This window comes from Camellia sinensis, chromosome 11, assembly GCF_055761805.1.
Source record: "Camellia sinensis isolate YWXY chromosome 11, ASM5576180v1, whole genome shotgun sequence".
In the NCBI taxonomy this organism is placed as follows: Eukaryota; Viridiplantae; Streptophyta; class Magnoliopsida; order Ericales; family Theaceae; genus Camellia; species Camellia sinensis.
Genome location: NC_138971.1, coordinates 104,688,557 through 104,716,005, shown reverse-complemented (window position 1 = coordinate 104,716,005; position 27,449 = coordinate 104,688,557). Strand labels below are relative to the sequence as shown.

At 34.5% G+C, this 27,449-nt stretch overlaps 1 protein-coding gene across 5 annotated transcripts; it reads left to right on the top strand.

Annotated features, from left to right (window-relative positions):
* Window positions 1–8,431: 8,431 nt before the first annotated feature.
* LOC114277060 (uncharacterized) lies at window positions 8,432–19,319 on the top strand. 5 transcript variants are annotated; one of them, XR_014344288.1, is made up of 5 exons: window positions 8,432–8,992; window positions 12,381–12,563; window positions 13,449–13,491; window positions 18,917–18,952; window positions 19,117–19,319. XR_014344288.1 is itself a non-coding variant. In XM_082894430.1 (5 exons), the coding sequence occupies exons 1-3, from the start codon at window positions 8,909–8,911 to the stop codon at window positions 13,461–13,463; spliced, it is 282 nt and encodes a 93-aa protein (XP_082750556.1). In that variant the 5' UTR covers window positions 8,432–8,908; the 3' UTR covers window positions 13,464–13,491; window positions 13,663–13,681; window positions 18,917–19,319. The 5 variants fall into 5 exon arrangements, 2 of the variants coding, with proteins under 2 accessions (XP_082750556.1, XP_082750555.1); XR_014344289.1 differs by adding an exon at window positions 11,529–11,578 and having other exon boundaries at window positions 18,917–19,319; XM_082894430.1 differs by adding an exon at window positions 13,663–13,681 and having other exon boundaries at window positions 18,917–19,319.
* The last annotated feature ends 8,130 nt before the right edge of the window (window positions 19,320–27,449 follow it).

Here is a 27,449-nt window from a genome sequence, read left to right as displayed (position 1 = left end):
GTTATGTGGGGTTGAGTCCCTAGTTAAATGGATGTGAATATTGTGTATACCGTTCTGTACTGTTTATGTATAAATGTATGAAAAATCTTTTTGGCATACAGACTGTCACAGCTCAATGGACACTATTTATTTACTGTATTGGCTTCCGCCAGGCCCTGTACTCTGTTTCACTGTACTACTGTTCAGCAGGCCTTCGGTAATCTCGGATTACTGGCCGGTTACGGTGCTAAACCCATAGGGCCGGGTTTGGGTCGTGACAGAGTGGTATCAGAGCGATACTTACCACGAGTTATACCGCACACACGTGTCCAAATGAGCTATAGGGGGGGTCCTAGAAAAAGTAATTAGGACATCTCATGAACTTGAAAAGTGTGTGGTTATGTTATGACTGAATGCATGCTAATGTGGTAAACTGTTAAACGAATGACTGTTTATGTCTGTTAAACAAATGACTGCTTATGTTTAAAACTGTTATAACTGCGTATAGTGAAATGGACAATACAAATGAACCTGAGTCCTCATCTACTGAGGCAAGAATGGAAAGAATGGAAAGAATGATGGAACTGATAACTGCTAGACTTGAACAACAACAGAACCAACAACCTCCTCCTCCTCCTCCTCCGGTACAGCCGGAACCTAATGCGAATGCGGATGATGGGGATATTATTGCTCTCACCCATAAATTCAGTAAGATGAAACCGCCATCCTTCCAGGGAGGCCTTGAACCGTTAAAAGCTGAAGCGTGGGTGCTTGAGACAGAGAAATTATTTGAGGTATTCCCGTGCTCTGAAGCGAATAAAGTACTGTTAGCTACCTTCACCTTACAAGAAGAAGCTAGAAGGTGGTGGATGTTAATCCGTGAAACAAACACTGTTATGACTTGGGCTCAGTTCAAGGAGTCCTTCTTTGAAAAGTACTTCCCTCAGTGTGTCAGGGATAGAAAAGTGACTGAATTTGAACAGCTAAAGCAGGGCACAATGTCCGTTGCAGAATATGAAACCAAATTTACTGAACTTGCCCGTTATGCACCGCACATGGTGGATACTGAATATAAGAAGGCCAGAAAATTTGAAGGTGGCCTTAATGTGGCAATACTTGACCGGATAAATGTTTTGAAATTACCGACTTTTGTGGGTGTTCTCGACCGGGCATTGATGGCCGAGTCGAACATTGCAGCAGTGAAACAATCTGAAACACCAACGACTGAATGGCATGGAAAAAGGCAGAGTTTCAAATTTAAGAAAGGCAAGCACAACCCAGCCAACAAGAAACAGAATACGGGGACGATGATTAGCCCCAGCCAAGGGAGTGGTTTCATACCACCCTGTTCTGAATGTGGCAAGAAGCACAAAGGGGTTTGCTACAGAATATCTGGAGCCTGTTACAGGTGTGGCAAGGTGGGCCACATGGTTAAAGACTGCCCCTCTGCTCCACAAGCCAGTGGTAAAGCTGCACCAAGCGCAGCAGCATCAAATGCTCCACCAAAGCCTAACCCCAGAGTTACGGGGAAAGAGCCTATGAGGCAAGGCCGAGTGTTCGCACTAGTACCGGGAGATGTGCAGAATACCGAGACCGTTGTGTCAGGTATTCTCTCTATCTGTACTCAAAATGCATATGTACTGATTGATTCGGGGTCTACGCATTCTTATGTATCATATGCTTTTTCACGGAAATTGGATAGACCCTTAGAACCCATGAACTATCTGCTAGCCGTATCATCACCCGTAGGGGGATCCATGACATGTGCTTATATGTACCCCGCATGTGAAATTATTGTTGGGGATATGCATCTGTTTATTGATTTACTGCCATTGAACATTGATCATTTTGACGTAATATTGGGGATGGATTGGTTACAAAAATATCATGCCACTATTGACTGTGTGACCAAGCAAGTTGTTTTCCGTCCACCTGGTTTGCCTGAATTTGTGTTTAATGGGAGTGGAGTAGTACCTCCTCCGTATTTGATTTCGTCAGTGAAAGCTGTTAAATTAATTAGAAAGGGGTGTAAAGGATATCTGTGTTCTGTACTGACTGTGTCGACTGATGATAGTATTAAAACTGATGTGAATTGTATTCCTATAGTCAGAGAATTTCCAGATGTTTTTCCAGATAATCTTCCAGGAGATTTGACTGATAGGGAGATTGAATTTACCGTTGATGTGATTCCCGGAACACAACCAGTTTCTAAAGCTCCTTACAGAATGGCTCCAACTGAACTGAAAGAACTGAAAGTGCAACTGCAAGAACTGTTAGATAAAAAGTTCATCAGACCTAGCACTTCGCCATGGGGTGCTCCTGTTTTGTTTGTCAAGAAGAAAGATGGCTCACTGAGACTGTGCATTGACTACCGTGAACTGAATAAGGTAACTGTAAAGAACAAATACCCTTTGCCACGCATTGATGATTTATTTGATCAGTTACAGGGTGCACAAGTGTTTTCTAAGATTGATCTCAGATCGGGGTATCATCAACTGAAGGTTAAACCGGAAGACATCGATAAAACTGCTTTTAGAACGAGGTATGGACATTATGAATTTCTAGTTATGCCTTTTGGAGTCACGAACGCACCAGCTGCTTTTATGGACCTCATGAACAGAGTTTTTAAATCGTACCTTGATGACTTTATTGTTGTATTTATCGATGACATATTGATTTACTCCAAAAGCATAGGACAGCATGAACATCATCTGAGACTTGCCCTACAAACCTTAAGAGAACAGAAACTGTATGCTAAACTGTCTAAATGTGAATTTTGGCTTGATCATGTTATGTTTTTGGGGCATGTTGTTAGCAAAGATGGAATTTCTGTTGATCCGCAGAAAATTGAAGCTGTAGTGAACTGGCCTAGACCAACAAATGTGACTGAAGTTCGAAGCTTTTTGGGATTGGCTGGATATTACAGAAGATTTGTCAAAGATTTCTCCAAAATTGCCCTACCATTGACTCAGTTAACTCAAAAGGGGACATCATTTGACTGGACCGACCAAAGAGAATCTGCTTTCCAGGAGTTGAAAACTCGACTTGTGACTGCACCAGTTTTGACTTTACCCTCAGGTACGGATGGTTATACTGTATTTAGTGATGCTTCTCATAAGGGTTTGGGATGTGTTTTAATGCAGAATGGGAAGGTTATAGCTTATGCTTCCCGACAACTGAGACCACATGAAAAGAATTACCCGACCCATGATCTGGAACTTGCTGCAGTAGTATTTGCACTGAAAATTTGGCGTCACTACCTGTACGGGGTAACATGTGAAGTATATACCGACCACAAGAGCTTGAAGTATTTCTTCACACAGAAAGAACTGAATATGAGACAGCGGAGATGGCTAGAACTGATAAAGGATTATGACCTACAGATCTTGTACCACCCAGGAAAAGCCAATACCGTTGCCGATGCATTGAGCCGGAAATCGATTGGAAACTTAGCATGTTTGCTTACAGGACAGAAAGAGTTGCTTTGTGACCTTGAAAAATCTGAAATTGAAATTGTTTTACGGGAACAAGGTGGAACCTTAGCTGCTATTTCTGCTCAACCGGCACTGATTGAGGAAATTAAAGAGAAACAGCAACTGGATGACTTCTTGAAAAAGATCATCGAAGAAAGAGAATCTAAACCGAGACCGGGATTCAAATTTGAGAATGATGTACTGAAATTTCAAGAAAGACTGTGTGTACCAAATGATACTGAACTGAAAAGAAGAGTTCTGCAAGAAGGCCACAATTCGAAATTGTCTATCCATCCGGGGAATACGAAAATGTACCAAGATCTGAAACAGAATTTCTGGTGGCCGGGAATGAAGAAAGAAATTGCTGATTTTGTATCCAAATGTCTTCATTGCCAACAGGTCAAAGCTGAACATCAACGACCTGCCGGACTATTGCAACCCCTACCCATACCAGAGTGGAAATGGGAGCATATCACGATGGATTTTATCGTTGGATTACCTCGCTCCAGAAAAGGTATGGATTCAATTTGGGTTATTGTTGATAGACTAACCAAATCTGCTCACTTCTTACCTGTCAAGACAATCTATAATGCGGACAAATTGGCTGTTATCTATATTGATGAAATTGTAAGACTGCATGGAGTGCCTGTGTCTATTGTTTCTGACAGGGATTCGAAGTTTACATCGAGGTTTTGGCAAAGCCTACAAACTGCACTGGGTACTGAACTGAGATTGAGTAGTGCCTATCATCCTCAGACAGATGGCCAATCAGAAAGGACCATCCAAACTCTGGAGGATTTACTGAGAATGTGTGTCCTTGATTTTCAGGGAGACTGGGAAAGCCATTTGCCCTTAGCTGAATTTGCGTATAACAACAGCTACCATTCGAGTATTGGCATGGCGCATTTCGAGGCATTGTATGGCAGAAAATGTAGATCTCCAATCTGCTGGGCAGAAGTTGGAGATGGGCCTTTGCTTGGGCCCGAGATTGTGTATGAAACAACTGAAAAAGTGAAACTGATACAGCAAAGACTGAAAACTGCACAGAGTAGACAGAAAAGTTATGCAGATGTCAGAAGACGGGACAGAGAGTATGAAGTGGGTGATCACGTTTTTGTGAAAGTGACACCAATGAAAGGCCAGACTCGTTTTGGAGTCAAAGGCAAGTTAGCACCGAGATACGTCGGACCTTATGAGATTATTGAGAAAATTAATCCGGTGGCGTATCAAGTTGCGCTTCCTCCTGAAATGGAGCACATGCATAACGTCTTCCACATTTCTATGTTGAGAGACTATCTCCGGGATCCCTTCCATGTAATAGAGCCTACCCACGTAGTGTTGAGTGATGACTACACTTACGAGGAACGGCCTATACAGATTGTAAACCGACGGATCAAGAAACTGAGGAACAAAGAGATCCCGTTAGTGAAAGTTGACTGGCAGAACCATGGTGGCGTGTATGCCACTTGGGAAAGGGAAGATGACATGGCTAAACGATATCCTGAACTGTTTCCACTGAATCCTGTTTTCTTCCAGAATGAAGGTAACTCGAGTTTAGAGGACTAAACTCTTTATAAGGAGGGGAGACTGTAACAACCCTCGTACTGTTTACTGATTTATGACCGATTGATTACCGTTAATCACCGATTACTGTTAAACGAAACTGATAATGACTGATAACTAACTGATAATCGAACTGAATGAAATACTGAACCGACTGACTGAAGTTGAAACTGAATTGACTGAGTATATGTTAGTTAATTGCATTCTATCTGTTTGATTGTCTGATTATCTGTTCATGTTTATATGTTTAAACTGCTAATTGAAGGCCTTATCGGCGGCCGAACTAGAAACCGATTGATGTTCCGTGACCCTCATAATTAATATGATTTTATGGTATAATTATCGGAAAACTGATTAGGTGTGATTAAATTAGATTAAAATAAGCCAATTGAAGAGTTGGACTTAATTACCGTTTTGCCATTGAGTGGGCCACTATCTCACACAGATACTTGAGCCAAGAACAACATTTCCTCAGCCATTTTCCTTCTCATTGCCGACCAAGAGGGAAGAGAGGAGAGAGAGTGAGAGGAATTGAATTCTACCTTGGGTTTTGCTTGGAGAATTGAAGGAATTGAAGTATAGATTGCATATTTGAGCTCCTAGTCTTCTAATTCAAGCTCTAGGTAAGGATCTTATCTTCTTATTGATGCTATTGAACTAGTTCTTGCATGGTTCATGCTTCATTGTAGAACTAAGTCATGATTTGGGTCATTAATGGTGAATTGAAGCTCATTCCTTGCATGCATGGTTGAATTAATGAGTTTTGAGTTGAATTCATGGTAAATGGTTACATGCATGTCCATGTTGTAAGAGTAGACCATGTTTTCATCTTGTTTTGAAAAGAATGAGCTCATTTGAACAAGCTTTGAAGCTTTGATTTGGTTTAAATCCTTGCATGTTTGCATGTTCTTCATATTCTTGAAAATGGGTTTGAATATGGTTCTAATTGACTCACCTTTGGGGCTTGAATTCATAAATTGAGCTTTGAAACTTGTTATACATTGAATTTAATGATGTTTTCCAGAATTTGGGCCCAAGAGGTCGAGTTTGGAGTGGTTGAATGCTTGGTTTGAGCTTGGGAGGCAAATCTGGAAATTCCAGATTTGGCTTCCTCGCTCGAGCGAAGGATTCCCCGCTCGAGCGAGCACCTTTGTCCAGGGCTCCGCTCGAGCGACCATCGAGCGACCATCGCGCGTAAAATTTCAGCATCCAGTACTTTTACTGTTTTGCAGACCGCTCGAGCGAAGGATTCCTCGCTCGAGCGAAGCCTTTGATTTTGGACTTACGCTCGAGCGTAGAAAGTCTCGCTCGAGCGAGGCTCCTATTTTCAGCAAACTTTACGAAATGTTTTCTAAGTGTATTTTTGCATCCTCATCCCATCCTAGGCATTCTTAGGCCTAGTTTAAGGCATCTTGACGAGGATATCATTGTAGAACACACCAAGGCAAATTAGGGATTAAGTTATGAGATTTCCCAACTGTGTAGCTTAGTGTGTTCAACCTGTGAACTGTGTAGGGTTGGCAACTGGGGAGACACGCTCTAGCATACTGTAGCCCAGAACTCTGTGAGTAACAATTGTGTAAAGATATGTTCAACTGATTATCTTCTGAATACTGAACTGAACTGTTTACTGAACTGGTATTATTTACTGAATGAATGTATGTCCTTTATTTCTGAACTGTACTGTGGCATCCTTAGTATCTACGGTTTACTGTTACTGTTACTGTCACAGAGATCTCTGTCGGTTTCCTTGTGGAACCACTACTGTTTACTGACTGATGGCCATCATTACTGTTCGGTCTTTTAAGACCTACTGTTACTGTTATGCTAATGGATGTACCACATATGACTGTTTACTGTACTGAGCAACTGAATTACTGATTGAAATGAACTGTTTTCATTACTGTAAGGACATTCATTCTAAACCCCTTTACGCTTTATGTTATTCACTGGGCTTTAGCTCACTGCTCATATATATATGTAGGTGTACAGGCACCAGACCGCAGCTAGAGGCGTCAGGGTTACTCCAGTTTTGTCAAGCCAGCCTTTGTGCCTCACTGCGAGGTTCCGAGCCTACTGTTAAGGCTTAGGGGTGTTTTAGAATTTCCCCATTTTTTGTACTGTTTCACTGTTTTGTATAGACTGACTGTTTACTGTACTGTTATACAGGGATTAGGTCCCTGTACTGTGTGACTGTTAATTTTGTATACTGTGTTGTACAGACGGAATGTTTTCTGTACTGTTATGTGGGGTTGAGTCCCTAGTTAAATGGATGTGAATATTGTGTATACCGTTCTGTACTGTTTATGTATAAATGTATGAAAAATCTTTTTGGCATACAGACTGTCACAGCTCAATGGACACTATTTATTTACTGTATTGGCTTCCGCCAGGCCCTGTACTCTGTTTCACTGTACTACTGTTCAGCAGGCCTTCGGTAATCTCGGATTACTGGCCGGTTACGGTGCTAAACCCATAGGGCCGGGTTTGGGTCGTGACAATCACCCTTCCCGTCCTTGATCCCCGACGGTGAAAATTCCTCCATCCCCGGCCCCGATCCCCGACGGGGAACCTATCACAGCCCCCGTCCCCGCCCCATAACGGGGATCGGGTTTCCTCGACCCCGAAAATTCCCCAGCCAAAAAATAAACTAAACTAAACAACAACAACAACAGATCTGATATTCAACAACAACAATAGATTTGATATTCAATACAACCATAGATTTAATATTCAACAACAACAAAAACTCCAGATCTAATCTGATATGTAAAAAAAGCTTCAGATCTGCCATTTAAAATGGCGAGAAAGAGAAAGAGAGAGAGAGATCTGCAATGGTGAGGTGGTAGTGGAATAGAAGAGACGGTGGTGGAGCAGCGGTGAGGGAGGGAGAGGAGATGAGCTGCGATCGACTCTCGTCGTCGAATGGCAGAGGCGGAGGTGGAATGGCGGAGGCGGTGGTGGACTCCATCTCCCTGGTTTATTCCTTCTTTGCTTAGATCAACGTTGGTTTGTGGTCTGAGAGAGTTCTGAGGAAGATAGAGAGAGAGAGAGAGAGAGAGAGAGAGTAGATACAAATAAATAAAAGATGATAATGAAAGGGGGAGAAAGAGAGAGGAATACTGAATCAAAAAAGTATATATATATATATATATAATAAAAGATAATGATGAAAGAGAGAGAGACAGGAACATTGAATCAAAAAGTCTATATATATAACAAGGGAGGGAGGTTTTTGAATCTTGATAAGACTTTTGTCTATTTGTCAAAATATACACCATTAGATTGATTCAATCCAATGGTTGAAAATGTCTCTCTCCTTTGGACATTTTAATGGTTGAGATCAGTTTGGGTAAATATCAATGCTTGAGATCAGTTTGGGTAAATATCAATGCTTGGGTGAAAATGTCTCTCTCTCTCTCCCTCTCTATCTCTCTCCTTTTTTCTCACTCTCAAACGTCTTCACTATTTCTCTCTCTGATTTTGATTTCAAAATTTGAAACTCTATTCTCTCTCTCTCTACAAGTTTGATCTCCTATGGTGCCAACACATCACATACCCATACCCAACAACACCACAACTCACCACTCTCACTCTCTCTCTCTCTTCACAAAACCCATTTTCTGGGTCTCTTTCAATTCTATTTAAATTCTTTCATTTCTTGATTCTTTTTATTTTTTGGGGAGTTTTGCCATCTTTGTTTTTGAAGTTTATTGTGAAGTTTGTGAAGCAGTGGAGGATCTTCCCATTTTTTTTTTGCAATCGATTTCTGGTTCCAGAACTTTCGGCGATTTTAGGCTTGATCTGGGTTTTCAACGGCTTTGATCGCTATTTTTGTGTGATTGTAGTGAGAGAGAAAGAGATATGTTGGGTTTATCGAGGTTTATCGAGATATGTTGGGTTTATCGATTGCTGAAGGGGGATCTCATTACTGCTCTAAAAAGAAGGACGATATTTGCGGTGATGGTTGCGATAAGGTGTTATATATATATATTGTTATTACTATTAATTGTTGTTATTGTTATTATATATATATTTTTTCCATGACATTGTTGGGATTTGTTACTGTCAATAATTTTTGTTGATTTTTGGGTTTTGGGTTAGTCATGGTTTGTTTGGCTGCTGAGAAAGTGAGGAAAAACGAAGGACTAGATGATTTTGACTTTCCAACTTTTTCCTTATTTGGTTCCCTCAAAAACCCAGAAAGAAAGATGAAAAAGAAAACTAACCCATTTTATTTTATATTTTTTGGAAAGCCTTCCGTGATTGTGTTGGTTGAACCCTAACTTTCAATTGAAATACTATTCACTTACATTCTAAGACACACGTACATTGATATATATCATATATATACATACTTACATACACATCTGTAAACCATGTCTTTCCAATTTATGTTTTCATGTAAAAGCTTAGAATCTGTTATTATATATGGAGAATGAGAACTCTTTTACATCTCAAAGAAATCCATCAAGAAATGCAAGGTAGGGGTGAACAACATATACCCCTTTCAAAATTTCTGCATTGTGTTGTTTGCTTACTCAGATTACAAAATTCCCCCGAGTTTAATTTTCGATGTTGGGAATAGTTGCAACCAATGTTTCAATTTCGGTTGATTTGTGCTTTTGGGTCTGTCATGCGTCGTTTGGTTGCTGAGAAAATGCAAGTCTAGATGATTTTGACTTTTTAACCTTTCCAAAACTATGCATTGTGTTGTTTGCATACCCTGATTACAAAATGCCTTCAAGTTGACTTTTCAACCTTTCCAAAACTATGCATTGTGTTGTTTGCATACCCTGATTACAAAATGCCTTCAAGTTGACTTTTCAACCTTTCCAAAACTATGCATTGTGTTGTTTGCATACCCTGATTACAAAATGCCTTCAAGTTGTATTCATATTTTTAAGTTAGTCCCTAATTTTTATACTACATTGATTATGATGAAAAAGTTCATTGTCAAATTCAAAGCTCTGTACCAATCCAAAAAAAAAAAAAAAAAATTCAAAGCTGTGTGTATTGTATTGACTTGGACAGTGTTTGAAGTATGTCTTAATAAGGGAGGAAGGTTTTTGAATCTTGGAAGGTTTTTGAAGTATGTCTTAAAAAGATTTTTATGTCATTTGTTTCTCATTTGGGTTTGATTGTGTTTCTCATTTATATTATGTGATTTGTTTCTCATTTATATTGCCTCAATTAAAATTTTACACATTTCAACATGATACGTATAAATTACAATTATGTCATTTGTTTTTTTTGTTTGAAGCCATAGAGATCATCAATTGAAGAGTTGGTTGCACATATTTTTCTTTCTTTTTTTTCTTTGATTTTGAATAATTAATAACTGTTGATTTGTTGATTACGGTTTAACTGTTGATTACGGTTTGATTTTTCTTCGATTTTGAATAATTAATAACTGTTGATTACGGTTTGATTTGTGGAAATTTGGGGAAATTTTCAAGAATTGAAAATTGTTTTTATTCACCACCTTAAGAGAAAAACTTCATTCAAGAATTTAAAAATCAGCCACTCTTTATTTATTACCAAATACCTGTAAGTATAATAGTCTGATATGAATCATGATTATTAGTTGCCAACAAAAAAAAAAAAAATCATGATTATTTGTTTTTTTTTTTTAAGCCTTATTTTTTGTCCTCTTACATTTTATTATTATTCATAAGGTTGTCAATATCAGCAAAAGTGCATGAAAAAAGAAAAGATCATATGAATTCATCTAATATTCATCAACTCCTAATTTTTTATTTTTTCAGCCACAGAGATCATATTTTTCTTTGCTTTTTTTTTCTTGAGTATTGTTTTTCTTTAATTTTGGGTGCACTTTTATGGGTTTTGTTAATTTTGGGTGCACTTTACTTTACTTTAATTTGTGCAACTATTGTATTGAGTTACTCTATTGAATGGTTGTTACCAAAATGTTCGAAACCCATTCTTGGTATCTTCTCTCATATTGATTTAGTAGGAATTATTGGAAATAAGAAGAATGTTCTGCATTTTTTTGATAATGCAGAACATTTCTGAGTGTTTATTCTTACTTGGACATGCATGTTGTTTATTCTTAATTTTTGAGATTTTTCTTTTATACTATCTATTTTCTGTTTTTAACCTGATGCATATGGATAGGTAAATGGAACTTACATAATATCAAAAATTTGGTTCACAAAGTATGTACACTAGCTCGGGACTCCACAGAATAACATGAAAAAAGCTGCTTGAGGGCATCAAGTTTGCAGTGCCTTTGATAGTTCGATTTATTTTTCATGGTGCAATTAGTGATCCAATTTTGTAAAAGAATTCTTCTACCAGATTTTGGAAATTTAATAGTTCAATTTATTTTTTGCAAATTAGTGATCCAATTTTGTAAAAGAATTCCTTCGCTATATCCTTCGATTAAAACTGCATTTTCTACTTTATTTGTCTATTGTTTCCTTTATATTTTTAGAAAAATAGACTTTCTAGATGTAATTCTATTTAATGATTAGCTTTTTCCCCTTGCAGGTGTGGTTTATGGCGGGGTTTTCACACATTTTTTTGTTGATTTTTATGAGGTCAACCATTTTTTTCCCTGAATTACTTAAAGCTATCTGTTGGCTTGCTGAACTCTATAGGGTTTCTGAGAATCATTGTGGAGTTTCTGAGAATAGTCAATTAAATTTTTTACAAATTTTACTTCAACAAGGTAAAACTTAATTACAATGGATTATTTTTATTTGGTAAATTACTTTTATAAGTTTTATTGCACAAAAACAACAAAACAAGGCATACCCCATAGCAAACAAAGAAACAACAGTATCAAAGAACCTTAAAAGCAATCAAGACAAGAACACAACTAGAAACCATCTAATCAAAGCAATACAGACAAACAGAACCTTAAAAGAAATTCCCATAAGTTACAATCATGCCTATTCATTCCTCCAAAAAATTCTGGAGTTCCTTTCAATCCAAACATGATATATAGGGGCAACAAAAAATACGTTCCCAAATGGGCCTTCATATTTGTTGTGTGTTATGCAACAAAGATGAGGAGAATCACTATTCATATTTGTTGTGTATTTCATGCATGGCTGATTTCACCTCATCAGGATAATTTACTTTTGTATATTATTTTGGCCTTTTTAAAAATAATAATAACAATAGAGATTGGCCCTAATTATGCTTTGCCAAATCTTTACAATTTACTCATGATTGTCCATACTGTCCTATGCATCTCTCACTCATGCTTATGTATGCCTTTAAATGTTTAGGTGTTCATGTCTTCTGTCATATTTACATGCTCTTCTGCAATGCACTTGCAGACTGAATATATGCATATTTATTTCCAATCATATTGATAAGTAGCTATTATTGCAGGTTATTGGAATTGATCTTTTGTCACAATCTCTATTGCCGGCTATAGTTGAACTTGCTGAGGATAGGCATTGGAGGGTTCGACTTGCAATAATAGGGTACATACCTTTATTGGCAAGTCAGTTGGGTGTGGGAATTTTTGATGATAAGCTTGGTGCTCTCTGTATGCAGTGGTTGCAGGATAAGGTCGGTGCTGTTGCCCACTCTCGACAGTTTTATCTATATATCAAACTCTATACTTTTGCCAACTGTCAATAGCTTAAAGCAGTCAGAACAAACTTACTTTGACATAAAAATTGCCTGTCAGTCGAAAGTGAGCTATTGGCTCAATATAATGTGATAGATTTGCTATTCTGTTTATTTGAAGTGATTACCTTTCAAGGGAGTCCATATTTTCTTTTCTTTGTTTGGTGATTATCATTGTTATGTTGGTAAAATTGAATGAAGAGATGCGATCAATCCGTTCTGCAAGTTGAGCATATGAGGGCTACATTCAATATTTATTCTTTTGGTCATTTATTTATTTTTTATTCTTTCAAATTAGTTTATTACAAAGTTTATCGAATTTTTTTTTTTTGATATGCATGTAGGATAGGAGTATGATAGCTATGTGTTTGTGTCAAAGCCAATTTAATTACTTATTCGAGTAAATTAGAGGATTAGTTTTTTCCATTTTACTTGAAGATGAAATATCATTTCTGATAAGCTACTTTAGTAAACGCATAACCAAACACATAACTCGAAACTCCATACTTACTTTATGCTTGAAGTAGTTTAAACCTGCTTTATACTTTTAATTAGATGATTATGCATAATGGTACCTCATAAGTGAAGATGAAGGTGGTTTCACTTTCAACCCTTAATGTTTGTTTTCAACTATTCACTTTTGTATTTATTTTATTTTATTTTATTTTATTTGTGTTAAAAAAATAAAGTTATCTGAAAATGATCCTGTAGAAAATGATCATATACAAACATTATGGTACTTTGATTAATTGTTTCATTTCTTTTGTTTTGATTGCTATATTTCTATAAATCAATTTCTAATATATGATTTCCCTCTTGTTGCAGTTCATGAATTTTTGACGCAGTTCATCAGTTTCTATAATGAAAGGTATTCAATTTTTTTTTTTATTTCTCTCATAATATTTTTCATTAAAGTTTTGATAAATATGTCATTTCCTTTCTCCCTCTAATCATTAGTTTTTTCCCAAATTTTAGTTTGTTATTTTATGTTATTTTCATATTGTTTTGTGTTTTTTTGCTGGTGGTCATCAATTTCTAGGTTCTCAATATAATCAAAGGTACAACTCTCTCGCACAATTTTTCTTTATTACATCTCTTTCATTACTTATATAATTTTGATAAAAGTTAAATTGTTTGGTTTGTTACTTTTTTAGTTATGTTTTAAACAAAGCTCCCTTTCCATTTGCATAAAAGATAGGCAAAATGGGACTAATGAGCAGTAAACCATGATTAAAAAAATAGTATTACTCAAACTTTTTGCTTTTATTTTCTTTTTCCACTAGATTATTTTTCTTAATCTGTCTTTTTTTCTTATGGAGCTTAGTAAAGGGTGTTGTAGTGGTCTTTGTAGCTTTTCTGTTAGTGGTTTTGGTGAACGTTAAAGTAGTGGAATGAAATTGAATGGATTAGTATGACCTATGCACTGTACGCTAGATTTCTTTTCCCCCCATAAGAAAGTGTTGGCTTGGCCATTACATATTTTGGGGATTGTTGAGAGTGTGTGTTAAAAATTTAAACCAAAAAGAAAATGTGCATAATGAGGATTGAAAAAATTGAAAAAACAAAAGAAAATGGAAGATAAACATAGATAAATCTCTTTTCTTTTTTTTTGAACACACAGACTAATCTTAGGTAACAAAATGCCTTTCTTAAGACAATATACGTTGGTAAATTTTGAGTTACTTTGGAAATAACTTTGTGCTTAGTTTTGGAATCCCCCATTGTCAAAATAAAAATTGATGTCTAATTGTCTTTTAAATTGATTTTTCAGGATTTATAAATTTACATTTTATTTAAGAGAAAACTAAAGTTGTAGGTTCTTTTTTCCTCTCTATTATGTCTTCTCTTTTTTAACCTCTTGGAATATGAGGACAACAAAATCGTGGTGTAGAGTTTTTGTTGTCCCATTGTTCTTCTTGCCTGGTTTAGTTAGTAAAGGAAAACAAGTGTTTTCATTTTTTGTCAAGTACATAATAAATGTAGTAAAACTAGATAAGGAAATATGTGAAGAAAGTGAGTTGGACTGTGTGTGATGGTAAGTGGTGTTTGATAAATGATAGATGCTTTTGAGTAGTTAGAAAGTTTATTACATACTATGTGATGTTGATTTGAAAATACCGAACATTAGACATTTTTACTTTAATCCATCTAATCTAACTTTATTATTATTTTTCAAATTTAATTTTTTTTTTTTTAATTTCAGGTATCGATATTAGAATGGCTATTGAACGACTTTCAAATCCTTTTAACTTTGGCCAATTTTTAGGGCAACAATTTCATTTTTAAAATTGTCTTAGTTAATGTATTTGATGGCTTCTTACGAAAAGTACATGTTAAAATCCACCTACTCTCCACCTACTTCACCCACTTAAACCTACTCCACTAAACCTAACCCACTACACCACTACCACCTCACCTACTCCACTAAACCTAACCCACTACACCACTACCACCTCCACTTCACCTACTCCTTACCTACTACACACTCACCCTCTTCTATATATAGGAATCATGAATCATTGTAATATATATCAATAAACATCAATCAATAATACATAAATTTTTACATGGTATCAGAGCAAGGTTAAGACCTTAGTATTTCTCGCTTCACCGGCGGGCGGCAACCTCGCCTTGGCCGCCCGCCGGACCTCAACCTATTCCGCTTATTTTCTACACATACCTTGACTTCTTCAACATTTTCTTACACCCCTCCTCCGCTATGTCGGCGGCGGCACCCGCATCATCGTCTAGCCTCTATCGCCGTTCACCTCGCCTCTCACATATCCGTGGTTGTACTCTTACTCGTCGTCGTCGTTGGCGTTTCTGGCGCTGCTTTTCTGCTCGTCACTGCTGTTTTTTTCCCGATTTGCTCTCTCTCTCTTAGCCATGGATTTGGGTGTGGGGTGTAGAGCTGTGGCTCTGTTGTTGGTAGCCATGTTTGCTGGCTTGAAGGTTTCAATGGCAGCAGTGTACAAGGTTGGGGACTCCGCTGGTTGAACCATCATTGGGAATATTGATTACAAGGCCTGGGCTGCTTCCAAGACGTTTCATGTTGGAGATGTCATCATTTTCGAATACAATTTTCAATGTCACGTGTTGCAAGTGCCCCACAAAGAATACCAAGCCTGCAGAAGTGTAAGACAGTAACATGCATCTTCACATACAGCTTGGGTAATGTGTAACTGTCAAAAGCACAAGCTTCTTGGACATCCCTCTCTCTCTCTCTCTCCATGGACCCAACATCATCATCATGCACCCACTCTCTCTCCCTCTCTCTCATCTTTTCCCACTTTCAAACCCACTTTAATCATATCTCTCATTTCTCTTAATTTATTTCATCCACGTTCTTTCACCCTTTTCTTTTATTTTAATATATATATATATATATATATTTTATTATAATATATTTTCCCTATCCCTTGTTAGTAAGCATCACCCGTTTTCCATTCTCTTATTATTATTTATTTTATATTCCACCAAAAAAAAAAAAAAAAAAAAAATCACACTGCTGTTTTTTCTTATCACCCATCCACAAATATTTTTCTTTATTTTCTTTATCCATTATTTTCTTTTATTTTATTTTTCTTATTAAACAAAACAACACCACAAAATAACACCAACAACATTCCACAATCTTGTCATTTTATTCATATCAGGGGATCAACCCCGATCACACTTTTACATCAAAAAAAAAAAAAAAAAACCCACACAAACAAAAACAAAAACAAAACTACCACAGCCACAGTGGGATTTTTCTTCTCTACTCAGCCGCCGATCTTTTCTTCTTGCCTCCGTCCTGGGTGGTCCTTGCCGGTGTTGCCTCCGTGCTTCCTAGACCACCAAGCAAGTTGCCTCCTCCCTGCTCCTCCACTACAGCATATGGTGGACCTCCAAATCGGAACATCACGGTGGCCTTCCGCTTCAGCTCCTTGTTTTCCGCCTTTAGCACACTTATCTCTGCTCGCGCATCCTTATACATGCGTTGGAGCAGAGCCAGTTGGGAGTTTAACTGTTGCACCTCATTTGTCCTGCTCTGCAGCCGGTTCGACAAATTTGTAACCGCAGTCATGGTTTCCACACATGACTTCAAGGTATACTGATTGGCCTCCACATCCGACTGCACCGCCATTTTTTGCTCCACCGACCGCATCGGAAAGTTCAACGGAGCAAAACCAGAGGTGTTTGGTTGAGGTTCACTGGCCACCGCACCAGTTATTTCTCTTGTGGACTCGTTCAGTTCTGGAAAGAGCGTGAGCAGACCACGGGACGAGGAGGCCATGTTCTGGGTAGCTGGACGGGAAGAAGAGGCCATGTTGCTGAGTGTTTCAGAGACGGGTTGGTTACAGAGTATTACAGAGTTTCTTTCTCAGCAAAGGAAGAGTTGTTTTCAGAGGATTTTCAGAAGTTTTTTTTGTCTGCCTCAGCCTCAGCATCAACCTTGGTTAAATACCGAGGCAGCCACGCGTATCGCGCGCCACTTGACGCCAGACGACAAACGGGCGCGCCAGTCAAGGCACTCACGTGCCTCGCCATCATGTCCGGCACATCTTTTTATGACTTGGGCTCGCCTTTTGATGGCACGTCTTTTTATGGATTGGGCACGCCTTTTGATGGCACGCCTTTTGAAAGATTGGGCACACCTTTTGAGGGTGCGACTTTTTAGGGGTCCGACAAGACTCTGTAAACTGTCCCGACATTTGATTCCGGTTAGCTTTTCCAAGGGTCCGACAAGACTCTGTAAACTGTCCCGACATTGATTCCGGTTAGTTTCTACATGGGTCCGACAAGACTCTGTAAACTGTCCCGACATTGATTCCGGTTAGCTCCTTCAAGGGTCCGACAAGACTCAGTAAACTGTCCCGACATTGATTCCGGTTAGTTTCTACAAGGGTCCAGCAAGACTCCGTAAACTGTCACAACAACTGTTACAACAGTGTCTGTTACAACGGTCCGACATGACCCCGTAAACTGTCTTCTACATCGGTCCGACATGACCCCATAAACTGTCTTCTACATCGGTCTGACACGACCACACAGTGTCTGCTACAACGGTCCGACATGACCCCATAAACTGTCTTCTACATCGGTCTGACACCACCATACAGTGTCCTCTACATGGTTATGACACCCCCATACAGTGTCCTCTACAACGTTATGACACCACCATCCAGTGTCTTCACCAATGGTCTGACACGACCATACAGTGTCTCTTGTCCTCTAAACTGTCCCGACATTGATTCCGGTTAGTTTCTACAAGGGTCCAGCAAGACTCCGTAAACTGTCACAACAACTGTTACAACAGTGTCTGTTACAACGGTCCGACATGACCCCGTAAACTGTCTTCTACATCGGTCCGACATGACCCCATAAACTGTCTTCTACATCGGTCTGACACGACCACACAGTGTCTGCTACAACGGTCCGGCATGACCCCATAAACTGTCTTCTACATCGGTCTGACACCACCATACAGTGTCCTCTACATGGTTATGACACCCCCATACAGTGTCCTCTACAACGTTATGACACCACCATCCAGTGTCTTCACCAATGGTCTGACACGACCATACAGTGTCTCTTATCCTCTTTTATTTTTATGTATTTTCTTGTTTTGTTACTCTCTCCAAACTCAAGTTGGTTAGTTCCTATCCCCCTTGAGTTTGCGGGGGGCTGTTAAAATCCACCTACTCTCCACCTACTTCACCCACTTAAACCTACTCCACTAAACCTAACCCACTACACCACTACCACCTCACCTACTCCACTAAACCTAACCCACTACACCACTACCACCTCCACTTCACCTACTCCTTACCTACTACACACTCACCCTCTTCTATATATAGGAATCATGAATCATTGTAATATATATCAATAAACATCAATCAATAATACATAAATTTTTACAGTACAAAATAAAGGAGAAATAATCATGGGATTAATCTTCTCCTGTCCAATTTTATTACGGGTATACACCGTCAACCCAACTTTAATCTTGGGATTAATCTTGAGACAAAATGTTTGGAGATATTGGGATTAATCTTGGGATTAATCCCAACATCAATTTTATAGCAATTGTCATCCCAACATTAATCTCAAAATGTTGTCATTGGGGTTTACCATCCCAACATAGATGGACATGAGTGATGACCCATCACTACTGATTGTCCTATATATAATGCAAAGGACTCCCAGATTGGGGACACACTAATAGACCTTTTTGAGACACCTTTAGCTTTGCCATTCTATGTCAATAACTCAATTTTTTTTAATGTTTTTTAATTTCCCAACAGTGGCTTCAAGACCCATCGTTCAACACCAAAATAGAGGTATTTTACATTGTCTATTGAATTTCCCTTTTTCTGCTCTTGATCGCTGTTGTTGGTTAATTATGTTGTTTGGATTTATTGTTTGAATTCTGAATCCTGAAGGATTTGTTGTTTGGATTTGTTGGTTGATAATTTTTGTATTATTTTTAAGATTTCATGTACAGGACACAGTGCTTCCCTTTTGCAATAGTCAGCCTTCTATTTGACATGTAACTTTATAGAGATATGTCCAATTTTGGAGTTAATAATAATGTATTTTGGAGTTGAGCCTATCTCAAACTCAATTAAACAGTGGATGTTTTATTTCTAGGCTTTTAAGTTAGTAGAAAATTTGTCAAAAATTTACTAAATAGGTTTTTGTTTTCAAGCTTCTTTTTTTCTCCTTCCTTGAAAGTTCAAACATTGAGTTTGCATTTGCTTTGATTGTTGGAAAACTTTGTTCTTTACCTGCTCGCAAAACTTTTTGCTTTATTGTTAACTTTAAATGAAATAACATAACAGCAACTTAAAGATCGTATAAACACGTAATTAAACTAAAATAAAACTATTTGGGCGTTAATTGAATTTCATTTGAAAACTCACCTATATTCTTATAAAGTTTAATTTTACATCTCTTCATTTGATTGGAAACTTCCACAGCTTCTGTGAACTTAGATAGATGTCAAGAATTATTTTCAAAACTCATAACCAAACACAAACTTAAAACTCAATTCAAAACTCTTTTCAAAACTCAAAACTAAACTTTTTCAAAAACTCTATTTTAAACGAAAAAAAAATTCAAAAAAAAATTATTTTATTTTTTTAAATTATTTTTAGAATCATGATTTGAGTGTGGAGTCTTATTTTCAATTATGAGTTTTGAAAAGAAAAAAAAAATTGTTTGGTTATAAATTTTGAAAATTTTTGAATTTATTTTTTTAGGGTAAATATTTTATATTTTAAATATTTATTTATTTATTTTAATATGCATTATATTTCATACATCTATGTGTTGCATTTTTTTTAATATTTTAAATATATTTTTAAAAATATTAAAAAAATTTAAATTTTTTATTTTTTATTTTTTATTTTAAATATATAGTTTTTATTTTATTTTATAAATATATTTTAAAATATTTTTGTTATGCGTTTGGTTACGATTTAAGTGTAGAGTTTTGAAAGTATTGTGGAGTGTCGAGTTATGTGTTTGGTTATAAGGTTTGAAAATAATTTTTGAATTGAGTTTTGAGTTATGTGTTTGGCTACAATTTATTAATTTTATTTTGAAAATTGGTTACAATCAAAATAAATTACTTACACCAATTTTAATTTATTAATATATTAATTTTATTTTGATCAATCCCTGTTGGTCTGTACGCTGCCGCGCCTCTCCATCTCAAACACTCAGCTCCTTTGTTTTATGGTGGGTCACCAAAGCTCAACAATGGTGGTTTGCCTATATCATTTTCTTGGTATAGAAACAGGGATTTGCAGATGGAAGGCATAATTTTCTTGCCATTTTATTTTTAAGATAAGAAGGGTTGGGATTACAATTATATTAAATTAATAATTGATAATCTATTAAATAGTATTGAGATTACAATTATATTCTAATCCCAACATTATTTACACCGTGCCTTCAGGCACAGGTATACGCTAGTATATATATAATGAAAGATGATGATGAAAGAGAGAGAGAGAGAGAGAGGAACATTGAATAAAAAAGTATATATATATATAACACTTCGGGGGAACAAACGGGGCGGGGTCGAGACCGGGGCCGGGGTTGAAATATGTATTCCCGTTCCTGGCCCGAATATTATCGGGGATTTATTTTCTAATACCATTCCCGGCCCGTGGGGAATTTTTTTCGGGAAATAACCACTTAATTCGGGGTTAGGGGGTCGGGTCCCCGTCGAGCCAGGTTCAAATTGCCATCCCTACTATTGTGCTCTAACCACGAAGCACAGCAGGGTGTGCTATGCATACAAAACCACACAGTTTTGACTTTTTATTATTTTTTTTTATTTTTAAGACAGAGGGTTGTTGGTTTGAAACAAAACAAAATAAAAACCTTACAAATCTTCAAAGGCATTTATTGTTGTAAGGAGAAATTTGTACTGACATATTTTTTATTTTATTTTTAAAAATTCACATAAATTGAAATTTAATGTACATTTATTGATAATTATATTTTTGATATTTTTAAAAATCGAACTAGTTATATTCTTTTTGACATTGATAATTATTAGAGTATAGTTACTTATATTCTATTATTCACAAATAAATATAAGTCATCTGCTATATATTTAGTATTTTGGGCAACTTGTGCTCACCTGATCGAATAATCTCAAGACTTTGTAGTTAATAGGGGAGACTCAAATTAATTGGTTGATTTTTCAACAAATCAATAAATAATATATGTAATAATACACATTGTTGCAAGTAAATTTAACAGTAATATTTTAAGGGTTTTATAATTTTTTTAATTGATTTGCCTAAATGAGAACAATATTGATGTTATTATTATTATTTGAAAAAATTAAAAACAAATTAAATTTTGATTCTTGTAACAAAATAAATTATGAGTTTTTAATTTTATCAATTTAAACGCTACTGTTTTGATTTATTTTCATTCGCTCATTTTTGTTAGGTAAAATTAACGAAAAAAATATTTTAATTATTAAATTCAATGTAGATATACATAAAATATTCAAAATATTATTTTTTGCATTAATTTACTTAACCAAAATGGGTCAATGATTTAGATTAAAAATAAATCAAAATATTTAAATTTAAATAGATAAAATAAAAAAATCACAATTTATTTTGTTATAAAAGTCAAATTCTGAGATTTTTTAAAAATAATTTTCCCTCATTATTTTTGTTAATTTTGCTTAAAACAATGTAAAGAAACCAACAGTAGCGCACACACCAACATATAATAAAATAAAAAAAGAAAAATAAATAAACGCATCCGTTATGGCGCACAACACTCCTTGTTGTACAACAGGGGCCCTTTTCCCACCACTACCACAGTCACCACTACCATTCCAACCACCTCTCCGCTACAATTACAATTACACTTCACCTCTATAACCATTGCCACAATTACTATATAACCACGACCACCATTACACCACCACAACCATCACCACCATTACACCACCTTCACCATCCAATTTACCTCCATTACATTTCCCTTTCCCTATCACTGCAATATCTTTTTACCTCCATCATCATTGTCATTGGCGCCATCTTACAATATAAAAATTAGAAGTTACAAATTAAAAATAATAAATATTATATATATCAAACAATTAGTTTTAATTTAGTACTTAATTTTATCAAATAATTTTTCAGTTTAAAATTTTAACACTCAATTTTTAGTATTTAATTTTTAACTTTCATTTTCAATTTTATCAAACATCATCTAAATTACTGACCATAGTATGTGGATGTTTGGGAAGTTGCTATTTTAATAGGCTATTTTAGTTTTTGGCTATTTTAATAGGTTAAAATTTTTGTGTTTGGGAAGATGATTGGGTTTTTTTATGTAGTTGGATATGATATTTGTGAGAGAAAAAATGAAATAATTATGGATTTGATGTGATATTGTCTTATTGACTATTTTAACCTATTTTGATATTTTGTGAATTTTAGCCCAAAAAGTCAAAAAAAAAAAAAAAAAAGCCTTTGCCAATCACCCCTATAATTTAAATGAAGTACAAAAATATATATATATATATATATAGGTATATAGGCCCAATTATCCTATGATCTAAAACTACTCCAACAAAACATAAAGCAGTACATATAGAGTGCGTTTGATTGGAGGGATAAGGGGGACTATTTACTGTGTGAATTGTAATTCCACGGAAGCATTTAATCCGACATTTATTCCGCTGGACATGGAGTCCGGCCGGACTACTTATCCCCCATATGGGGGACTATTGTATCTTGGGGGGGTGTGGGACAATTTTCAAGAGACTGTCCACTGTTGGGCTTAGGTGATGAAATGACTATTTTGACCCTCTACTATTTAATTATGAATTATATTTAGTAAAATTTAATAAAATTTAAATGTCTCAATTTAAAAATAAAATAATTTTATTTAAATTTTTATTGATGTTTTATTTATTTAATTTTTTAAATTAATTTTTTATAGATATTTTATTCATGTTTTATTTTAAAATTTTGTTTATAATTTATTTAATTTCATTATTTAAATTTTAATAGATGTTTTATTTAATTATTATTTTTTTAAAAATAAATTTATTTAAAATTTAATTAAAAAAATAACATATATTTTTATTGATATTTTATTTATTTAATTTTTAAAAAATAAATTTATTTAATTGTGTAAAAAATAAAATAAATAATTTTTTTATTTAATCTAGCTAAAAATAATTAAAATATTAAAGATATGTTTAATATTGCTATTATTACTTGGTAAACAATTGAAAAATGGTAAAATAGTCATTTGCACATTTATCCTATCCAGTCCGTCCAACCAAACAATGGATTCACTAAAAATAGTTATTTCCAGACATCTAATCCTATGAAAAAAAACAAACACGGGATATATATCCAATCTAATCAAATAGTCCAGGGGATTCACAGTTCCAAAATTCAAATATGATGGATTCTAATCCCCCTTATCCAGTCTGTCCAATCAAACACACCCATAGTGTGTTTGTTTTGAGGGATTATTTTATGGAATTGGATTATTAGTCCATACGAACTAATAGTTCATTGTTTGGTTTTATTTTTTTGCTCCAGATTAGCGGTCCCTTCGGACTATTAATCCCTTACATGAGGGATTATTGTATCCTAGGGGGGGAGGTGGAATTATTTCCATGGGATTGGTATCTCATGGAACTACTATGTGAAATGTCCATCTTATCCTCATGCTATTATTTAATAAACAATTGAAAAATGATAAAATAGTCTTTTGAACATTTATAAATTATTTTTTTAGTGTTGTTAATTTAAAATTATATATTAAATAAAAATATATAAATTAGAAATTAGAAATTTAATTTAATTAAAAATTATTGCCTTATAAGTTAAATTTTTTTAGTGTTGCTAAAAAATTAAATTTATATATTAAATAAAATTATTTTTTTAGTGTTGTTAATTTAAAATTATATATTAAATAAAAAATATAAATTATAAATTTAAAATTTTTAGTATTGTTAAATTATAAATTATAAATTATAGATTACAAATTTAAAATTATATATTAAATAAAAATTATAAATTACAAGGGTAAAATAGTCTTTTGAACATTTAATCTTATCTAGTTTGTCCAACCAAACACTGGATTCACTAAAAATAGTTCAATTCAAACATCTAATCCCATGACTAAACAAACATAGGATACAAATCCAGTCCAACCAAATAGTCCAGGGACAAGGTATCCCAAGACTAATAGTCCGATGGATTACAATCTTCCCTTATCCAGTCCGTCCAAACAAACACACCCAAGGAGGTTATTTTTTTTATAAATTATTTGTTTGGCAATATCACTTTTTCTTTTAAAATTCAAAAAGTTATTAAAAAAATCAAAAAATTAACAACTTATACCAAAAAATCAAAGATTCTTTTTTCTCTATAATTTTTCCACATCTTTTCATAAAAAATCAAAAAGTCATCTCAAATATACTTAGTTTTCTTTACATCATATTTTAGTCAAAAAGTCAAAAAATTACTCCGTTTGGGAAGTGGGTTGGCTTTTTGGTTTTTTGGCTTTTTTAGCCTAGGCTAAAAAGCTTGGCTTGGGAAGGATTTTTTGACTTTTTGGCTTTTTTGACTTTTTTGTGAGAGAATAGTGTAATGATTATGGGTTGGATGTGATGTTTTATTTTTTGTGGCTAAAATAGCAAAAAAAGCCTGGAATAGCTCTTCCCAAACGGATAAAAGAGCTTATTCCCAAACGAGGCGAGCTGATTATAGTTTATTTTAAATTGAAAGTCTATGTCAGACTGTTTGATCCAGTTTCTACTTATAACTTTAAGGAAAAAGTTAGGTTAAATAAATTGAAAAAAAAAAATTTGATTATCTAAAAACTGATAAAAATATGCTTTTAACTTCTACTTTTTAATTATCTTCTTTCAACTTATAATAAATTATACCAAATAAAATCATATAAATTTGATATTCTTGCTTTGGGACCCCATCAGCCCTCCTAAGGTAGGTAGGGGTAAGTCACATATTAACTTGCTATAATAATCTCTAGTTATTGCAATAAGGAAAATGTTATAGATTTTAAATTTTTTATCAAATGAATAATTAAATGTCTCACATAGGTATAAGGTCCACACATTATCTTGGCAATAAATAGCATGCAAATGTGGGTTTTTTTTTTATTTTTAATTTATTTTATGGAATAGGCTACAATGCAATGTTTGATTATGGAATTTAATTATTTTGATTGATTTTAATATTTATTTTATTTATTTTAACACATGCGAATCAAATCAAATAAAAATAAATTTAAAATCAGGAACTATCGATGTGACATGCAAAATGACGTAACCAATTCATATAGGCCTTAATGTGACATGCAAAATGATGTAACCAATACATACAGTTGGGGTCAACAGATGTACAGTTGCAGCCTAACTCGAGTTGAGATCCCCTCTTTGCAATTTCTCCTTGCAATCCTCCTTGCAACGGCTGAGATCAGCTGTTGCAACATCTAACGACTGATTTCAATTTCTTTAGCAGCTGATCTCAGCCGTTGGATGTCGCAATAGCTGATCTCAGCTGTTGCAAGAAGGATTGCAAGGAGAAGTTGCAAGGAGGGGATCCGGACTCGCCTAACCCCCTTTAAGCTGATATGACCAAACCTACAAGTCTACACCTATAGGGATTTTGTAATGACTGAGTTATGTTAAATTTTTGGATGAATTACAAATATATCTTTTGAGGTTTATTTAAATTATATATTATTTCTTATAGTTTCAAAAGGTTTTTAATTTCATAACAAATAGGTCATTTTATTAATAAATTATCAAATTAATTAACAGTTTCAATAATGTTAAAATTTTATTTCAATTAATAATTCAGATAATTTTATTATTGTATAGGTAAACAGTTAGAAATTTCACTTTTTCAATTAATTCTGTTAAATAAAAATTTCTGATAAGAAGGCATTTGTAATTTTCCAAACCACATAAGGTAATTCGCATTTTAAGCAAATCTCAAAGAGTTGTATTGTAATTTATCCTAAATTTTTTGGCAAAGAGATTAAAAATAATTTTTTAAATTTTTTATTCATTTTATCTCTTTATTTTTTTACATATTTTTTTTTTTAAAAAAAAGTCAAAAATATTTAAAAACATTAACTTTTAACCTACTTATTAAAATAACCATTTGTTTAATAATAGGAAAATGTTATGAATCTCAAATGTTTTATTAATATTTTTTCCAAATATTTCATGTAATTCCCACACTCATATAAAATATTTGATAAAAATATTAGTAAAATATTTAGAACTTCTTGCATTACTCTTAATATTAATAATGTGTCAGTGATTTATTTAAGTTGTGCTATTATATTAACATTAATTTGGAGAGTGATTTAAATCAATCTAGGGTAAACTACTATTAGATCCTAATAGTTAGACTTAATTCTCATCAAATCCCATTGAAAATAAATCTTGGTAAAATTGTCGAAAAAAATAATTTTTTGTAACAATTTTTTACATACGTCGCTAAAAATTGACAATTAGTGATTTTTTTTGTCATGTATTTTATAAATTGTCATTGAAACTTACAATTAGTGACATTTTTTTATGACAAAATTTTTGCATAGGACCTATTAAACAATAAGTCCACTTATTAGGACCTACACGTAAGTACCCCTTTAATCTAGTGTTTTAAATCTCAAAACCCGTGCCTTCCGTTTGAATAGTGAGATGAAGTAAGAAAAGAAATAATTGTGATTTTTCACCTAAGTAAAAAAAAAAAGGAAAAATTATGCAAATAGTCTCTATAGTTTACATGATGTGTCAATTTGGTCATTATAGTTTCAATTTGCTTGATTTTGACTATTAATTTAACGGATTGTGTCATTTTAGTCCAATAAATAACAGTTGTTAAGTTAATTTAATGGAAAGTCAAACAATGTGTCAATTTGGTCCCTGTATTTTTCACAATGTGTCAATTTAGTCCCTGTCAAAATCAAGAAAATTGAAAATACAGAGACCAAATTGACACATTGTTTGACCTTTCGTTAAATTCACTTAACAATCGTTATTTATTGGACTAAAATGATACAATCCGTTAAATTATAGGACATTTACTTGCTTTGTTTAAATTGTTTTAGTTAGTTAGCATAACTAATTATTCAATTCAAGTGTTGTAATATCTTAGCTAGCTTAGAATAGTTAGTTTATTTATTTCAATTGTGTTGTAATAATTAGCTAAAATAGTTAATTAGTTTTGGTTTGTAATAGTTAATTTAATTAGCGTAGCTAGCTTAGTTTATTCGTTCGGACCCTCCTTCGTG

Excerpts from the sequence above, each read along its gene's own strand:
- LOC114277060 (XM_082894429.1), top strand. The coding sequence starts at position 8,909 with ATGTTGGGTTTATCGATTGCTGAAGGGGGATCTCATTACTGCTCTAAA. Across the intron at positions 8,993-12,380 it reads GCGGTGATGGTTGCGATAAG|GTTATTGGAATTGATCTTTT; the intron begins GTGTTATATATA and ends CTATTATTGCAG.